Source organism: Gekko japonicus, unplaced genomic scaffold (genome assembly GCF_001447785.1).
Source record: "Gekko japonicus isolate JY-2015 unplaced genomic scaffold, Gekko_japonicus_V1.1 scaffold5820, whole genome shotgun sequence".
In the NCBI taxonomy this organism is placed as follows: Eukaryota; Metazoa; Chordata; class Lepidosauria; order Squamata; family Gekkonidae; genus Gekko; species Gekko japonicus.
In genome coordinates, this window is record NW_015173874.1 from 5,608 (window position 1) to 12,757 (window position 7,150).

A 7,150-nucleotide genomic window follows, 5' to 3' on the forward strand; every position below is an offset into this window, starting at 1 on the left:
AAAACCCTTTGTGTTTGTGTCCTTTATAAAGTTTATATCTCTGCTACCTGGCATTACATTTTATGACACACGTGGCCTGGCCCATGAGGTCTCATGTCAAATCCGGCCCTCATAACAAATGAGTTCGACACCCCTGCTTTATACTGTTGATTTCATTCAGTTGTCAATCAAAGGCTCATTTCTCCCCAGCATGGGAGTCTTCATGGTGTCATCGCTAAGAGTGGCGGACTCTGATCTGGAGAGCCAGGTTTAATTCCCAACTCTTCCACATGAAGCCCGCTGGGTGACCTTGGGCCAGTCACAGTTCTCTGTCAGCTCCACCTGCTTTACAAGGTGCTTATTGTGGGGAGAGGAAGGGAAGGCGATTGTAAACTGCTTTGGGACTCTTAAGGTACAGAAAAACGGGACAAAAAAACCCCAACTCTTCTTTTTCAGATAGCAGATGGCTTGGTCAAAGTCCACATGGCTTTGGGGAACATCGCAAGCAAAAGAGAGAGGGTTAAAATTCTTTACAAAAAAAGTAAGTACCTTTTAATTTCTTCCCTAATGAGCTCCTGCAGCTCTTTTTCTATGAAATGACCCCTGCATATACATATATATACACATATATATTCTCCTTTGAAGTTCGGAGTAGTTTACCCTAGAAATAAAATACGTAGCAAATGGCATAAAAATAAACCCAAAATGTATAATCACAGTGTGAGACTGCTTTAATCAAATGGCGTCCTGAAAAAAACCCTGTCTTCTGCTGTCTCCTGAAGATCACAAATGAGGGGCCTGGGTGCACCTCCCTGTGGAGGTTGTTCAGTAGTCGTGGGGCTGCCACCAAAAAGGCTGTCTCTTTTTTACCCTCCAGATGGGCTTCTTTGATCGATGGGACAGTTAGGAGGGCCTCTTCCTCTGATCTTAATTCTCAGTAAGCCTTGTTAGAGATGTCGCTGTTGAAATTCCCACATTGCAAATGGGAGAACTAAGACTTGGCTGAAGGTCAGTGCAGCCTGACACTTTTAGCCTCTCTTCATTGTGAGTGAATGCATTCAGGGTCTCTAGAATCATAGAGTTGGAAGGGACCTCCAGGGTCATCTAGTCCAACCCTCTGCACCATGCAGGAAATTCACAAATACCTCCCCCTTCAGATCCCCAGAAAATGACAAAAAAAGCCTCCAGGATCTCCAGCCAAACGGGCCTGGAGAAAAATGGCTTCCTGACCACAAAACAGCGACCAGCATTTCCCTGGGCGTGCAAGAAAGGGCCGCGAGAACTAAGCACTGCGGCAACCCTCCCTGCCCTCCCTCTCATGATCCGCCCAAGTTCACAGAATCTGAATTGCTGTCAGAGGGCCATACACCCTCTGCTTAAAAACCTCCAAAGGAGGAGAGCCCACCACCTCCCGAGGAAGCCCATTCCACTGAGGAACCACTCTGTCAGAAAGCTCTTCCTAATGTTCAGCCGAAAACTCTTCCAATTTAATTTCAACCCGTTGGATCTGGTCCAACCTCTGTGCTGAAGGTTTTCTGTCTAGTGATCCATGTTCACTCTGTTGCTGTCACATTCTGAAGTTCCCATTTTTCTCTCTTTCATGTTATGCTGACAATTGAAGTTGAAGACATCATAAAATATTTGGATCCCCAGTACATCGACACCTCTGTGCTGAAGGCTTTCTGTCTGGTGATCCATGTTCACTCTGTTGCTGTCACATTCTGAAGTTCCCATTTTTCTCTCTTTCATGTTATGCTGACAATTGAAGTTGAAGACATCATAAAATATTTGGATCCCCAGTACATCGACCGCATGGCTGTTCCGGATGCCATGAAGCTGCAATTCATCTTGGCAGGTATTTTCGTGTAATGACACAAATACAATATTGTGTTAGCCATTGGAGGTTGGAGTATTTTAAGCTGTATTGTTTGCCTTGTGCACTGTTTTTTGTGGCCTGATGGATTAAGCGATGCATCTTTGTATCCTGCGCTGAGACTTGGGCCGCAGTAAGAACATAAGAGAAGCCCTGTTGGATCAGACCAGTGGCCCTTCCACTCCAAGACTCTGTGTTACCCAGTGGCCAAAGCCCAGGTGCCATCAGGAGGTCCACCAGCGGGCCCAGAACACCAGAAGCCCTCCCACTATGCCCCCCCCAAGCACCAAGAAGACAGAACATCACTGCCCTAGACAGAGTGTTCCATCTTTATTGTATTGTTGGAAGATGATGTGACCCGCCCTGAGCCCGTTTTCGGGATGGGCGGGATACAAATACGAAAATAAATAAATACCTAGCTACTGGTGCACCTCTGCTCCATATGTTTATCCAATCCTTTCTTGAAGTCGTCCATGCTTAAAGATGTGAAGGCCCGGAAAAATTCGGGGGGGGGGGGGTTTTTTTCCCTGAAGCCTTTTTTGTTTTTTTCCGAAAAATTGGAAAAATTGAAAAAAGAAAGGAAAAAATTGATTATGGAACGTTTTATTTTAACATGATGAATAAAATATTTTAAGACAAGGTGTTCAAATATTTTCCAAATCATTTCTAAAATATATATATACTAGGGAGCAAGGCCCGTTGAGCAGGGCGATACAACGGGCGACTAGCCCCCCCCCCACCCCAAAATCGCATTTGCCTTTTTCGCTACCGCATCACATTGCTGACTCATGCTAGAGATGTGAAGGCCCGGAAAAATTCAAGGAAAAAACGTTTTTTCCCCATTTTTTTTCCTGAAGCCTTTTTTGGTTTTTTTGTGAAAAATTGGAAAAATTGAAAAAAGAAAAGAAAAGAAAAGAAATTGATTATGGAACGTTTTAATTTAACATGATGAATAGAATATTTTAAGACAAGGTGTTCAAATATTTTCCAAATCATTTGTAAAATATATATATATATATGGTATCAGATTGATCTAATTTCTGTGCACTGAGGACAAGCAAGTCCTAGGTTACAAACTGAACTCTCCAGTGCAAGAACAAGATGCATTTCTTCCTTTAGGAGGTGCTATTGTCAGAAGAAAATAAAAAGGTTTCAGTTTTGTTTTTGCATGTGGGTGGGTATTCTGTTTGTAATAATTGTTTGGATAGACTATATTTTTAATATGCTAGTTGTGATAATTTCATGCCAAGTAAAAATGTCCATAGTCATATTTTATGTTCCTAAAGTAACAGAATGACTTTCAATCTAGAAAAGAAAAAAGAAATGCTAATGTAGCATTTTTTTCAATTTTTCCAAACATTGCCGTTTTTTTCCAAAAAGAAAAACCCGTGTTTTTTTCCATACTTCAAAGTTTCCGGAAATTTTACATCTCTATCCATGCTTATAGCCTCCACCACTTACTGCGGCAATGAGTTCCACATGTTAATGACTGTTTGGGTGGAAAAGTACTCCCTTTGATTTGTTCTAAGCCCACTGCTTGTTAAGTTCCTTGAGTGCCCACGAGTTCTTGTCTTGTGGGAAAGGGAGAATTATCCATAATTTTGTAAACTTCCATCATGTCACCCCTCAGTCGTCATTTCTCCAAGCTAAAGAGCCCTAACCTCTTCAGACTTTCTTCATAGGGCAGGTATTCCATCCCCTCAATCATTTTAGTTGCCTTTTTCTGCACCTTCTCCCAGTGCTAGAATAGCTTTATTGAGGTGCAGCGACCAGAACGGTACACAGTATTCCAAATGAGGCCGCACCGTAGATTTATACAGGGGCAAGATAATACTGGCCGATCTGTTTCCTAAGCATCTGTAAGTTGACCGGCTCTGGTAACTGACTGCTCCTGCCTCCACTGACCCGTGTCCTTGTGTCCGAACCCAGAAGAACCATCCATCCTGGCTCAGGTGGCGCTTCTGGAGCAGGTGGACAGCCTGAAGCCTTACCTGGACAGTGCACATATCAAAGGTGAGTCTCCCTTTCTCTTTCAGCACCTGTGTTTCAGGTGCCAGAATGCCTGCTTCTAGGTTGGGAGCCAGGATCCATGTATCTGTTGAACTTTTTACGGGGAGAGAAGTTGGCATGATGCCCGTGTATATCCATACACCCCTTTTTAAACGTGTTTATTTTAGCAGGTTAAAGTTAAAATTGTGAGCTGCTTCAAGAAGAAGAAGAGAACAAGAAGAGATTGGATTTCTACCCCGCCCTTCACTACCCAAAGGAGTCTCAGAGCATCTTACAATCTCCTTTCCCTTCCCTCCCCACAACAGACACCCTGGGAGGTAGGTGGGGCTGAGAGAGCTCTTGACAGAAACTGCTCTTTTTCAAGGACAGCTCTTATCAGAACTACGGCTTGCCCAAGGTCATCCAGCCAGGTGCAAGTGGAGGAGTGGGGAATCAAGCCCGGTGTAAGGGTACTATCGATTAACGTCAGTCACGTCTCAGTCGCAAGGATGACTTTATTAGAGTCCGCACACTTAACCACTACACCAAACAGAAGCTTATGCTCCAACAGGTTATATCATTCTAATCTCATTTTCATTTCTTCCTGCATCAAGCCCAGTTTATGTTTCTTGTCAAAACAGGGCCGTGGCTCAATGGTGGAGCATCTGCTTCGCATGCAGAAGGTCTGACTTTCAATCCCTGGCATCTCCAGTTTGGTGTAGTGGTTAAGTGCACGGACTCTAATCTCGGAGAACCAGGTTTGATTCCCCACTCCTCCACTTGCACCTCCTGGATGACCTTGGGCAAGCCGTAGTTCTGACAAGAGCTGTCCTTGAAAAAGAGCAGTTTCTGTCAGAGCTCTCTCAGCCCCACCCGCCTCCCAGGGTGTCTGTTGTGGGGAGGGGAAGGGAAAGGAGTTTGTAAGCCGCTCTGAGACTCCAAGTGAAGGACGGGGTATAAATCCAATCTCCTCCTCCCTCTTCTTCTTTTTCATCTTCTTCAAAGGATCAGGCAGTAGGTGGTGTGAAAGACCTTTCTCCACCTGAGACCCTGGAGAGCTGCTGTCAGTTGAGTCGGCAGTACTGAACACTGATTGACTAAGGGTCTGATTCGGCATAAGGCAGCTTCTTCCTGTGTTCATGCCTTCCACGGGTGAAGGGGCTCCTGTTGTAATAGAGAGCAGGTCTCCAAATCGGTGGTCTTAAAACACAGGTCACGTCTCTTTCAGCAGAACGCAAAAGTTGGTAACGTTGCCAAAAAACTAACCTACAGTGATTTCCAGTCCTCCGCACCCTGTCTTGGGCGGATGAATGTATGCCACACAGATGTGTTACTGAATGCATGGCCTGTGACCAGCAGTGCTCACAGTGGCATGGCAATGGACAAATGCTCATTTGTTAATAACGAACAAAACACCCCAAGTTCGAACATCACGGTCTGCCTCTATGAGACTCGACAAATAGACTTTCTCAGGGCTCTTTTTGTAGAAAACGCCCAGCAGGAACTCATTAGCATAATAGGCCACACCCAACAGCAGGAACTCATTAGCATATTGGGCCACACCCCTGACAGCACAGCTCATTAGCACATTAGGCCGCACCCCCATGTTACCAGAAGTGTGGTCATCCAGCCACACCCACCTTTTGCTTGTTATTCTGTTTACCTTGTTTGTTGTCAAAACCCAGGGCCTTTTTTGTAGCAGGAACTCCTTTGCATGTTAGTCCACACACCCCTAATGTAGCCAATCCTAATGAGTTTCTGCTGTTGGGTGTGGCCTATTAGGCTAATGAGTTCCTGCTGGGCGTGGCCAACTCGGGAGCCAGCCGGAACTCCGTTCCTGCCCAAAAATAGCCCTGGACTTTCTAAACTAACAGGATTTGTATGTTTGAGAGGCGGTCGGCAAAGCCTGCTTTTTTGTTATTAAATTGTATTGAATGTAATAATAATTGAAGTAACAAACAAAGTGGTGATTACACAATAACAAGATCTTACATATTATGTAGCACGGGAGATAATTACTAAGACAGTATAGTCAACATATTAATAGAACAATAAACAGAACATCTGAAAAACAACCAGATAAGAGGTTCAAAGTTGACTCAGAACAAAATATTGAATAATGCAGCTAATACGTTTCATTTAATTTTGTGTGAATAATTAATGAAAAGGTAAATAAAATTAAATCAGAGCAGAGGTGTGTGCCACGACTAAACTAAATGTGTGTTGCTCACGTTTCAGAGCGTATGCTGCTTTTCATGAATGTTGGAAAACCTTTACTGAGTGTGTGACAACAATGTGGATCAGTCATTGATGTTTATAGTGGCTTTGCATTGTGAGAAGAGCTGCCCGTAATAATAGTCCGTAGAACGTTTATATGATTTAGAAAGGGAAAGGAGCCTCTTAACTTGTTGTGAGCCCATCCGTAGTGAGAATCTCTCTTGATCTCCACTCTGGTCTTTTCAGCCGCTCCTGACCACGCCGCCAGACTCCAGCGACTCTCTCAGATCCACATCCAGCAGCAGGTACGCGGGGAGAATCCGGGTGTTGGATTCTCTGGACCAGGTACTGCCAGAGAACCATGGGAAAATAGCAAAGTGCTCAAAGTTTTAAACGCAGCAGAGCTTGGGGCTTGGTGTGGCAACAGACTTACAAAGTCACACAGAGTCAGCAGTCCTAAAACTAATAAGTAACATTTATTAAAGGAAATACATGCTGGAGAGTGCAGGTAAGAGATAGATCCAGATTGCCTATTCTAACTAGCTAGATGGTGTTGGATGCTGGACGCATGTCCAGCCTCCATGGTTCAAGATGGAGATCAAGCACCATCTTCATGCATGGGAGAGAGAGTGTGAGAGCGGAAGCAGAGGAAATTGCCCCTAAGAGTAGCATTCTACTTCAAAGGAAAGGATCAGATGAAAGGAAGGAAAGAAGAGATTGGATTTATACCCCGCCCTTCACTACCCAAGGGACTCTCAGAGCGGCTTACAAACTCCTTCCCCTTCCCCTCCCCACAACAGACACCCTCGGAAGTAGGTGGTGCTGAGAGAGCTCTGAAAGAAACTGCTCTTTTTCTTTTTTCTTTTTTAAAGTACCCGTAGGTACACTTTTATTATTTTTCATATTGTACACAAACAAACATACAACACATCACCAAAACCCACTTACAAACAAAAAACATACAATGCGATCAGTATATTTTCTTCTAACTCTATTACCATATTAAAAAATTCCTTATAGTTTGCTTAAGTTTCTGTGTACTCCTTTTTACCGTAGTTTCTATTTAACTAAAAGAGATTAATCCTACCAAAA

General features: G+C 43.9%; 1 protein-coding gene across 1 annotated transcript in view; it reads left to right on the top strand.

Annotated features, from left to right (window-relative positions):
• Window positions 1-435: 435 nt before the first annotated feature.
• Window positions 436-7,150, top strand: part of DCTN3 (dynactin subunit 3) — a gene marked incomplete at its 5' end in the record, with an annotated part of 9,321 nt that continues 2,606 nt past the window's right edge. Inside the window, 4 exons of the mRNA XM_015423622.1 lie at window positions 436-520; window positions 1,748-1,834; window positions 3,782-3,865; window positions 6,305-6,403. Of these exons, the coding sequence (XP_015279108.1) occupies window positions 436-520; window positions 1,748-1,834; window positions 3,782-3,865; window positions 6,305-6,403 (355 nt within the window). The remainder of the gene's footprint in view (window positions 521-1,747; window positions 1,835-3,781; window positions 3,866-6,304; window positions 6,404-7,150) is intronic.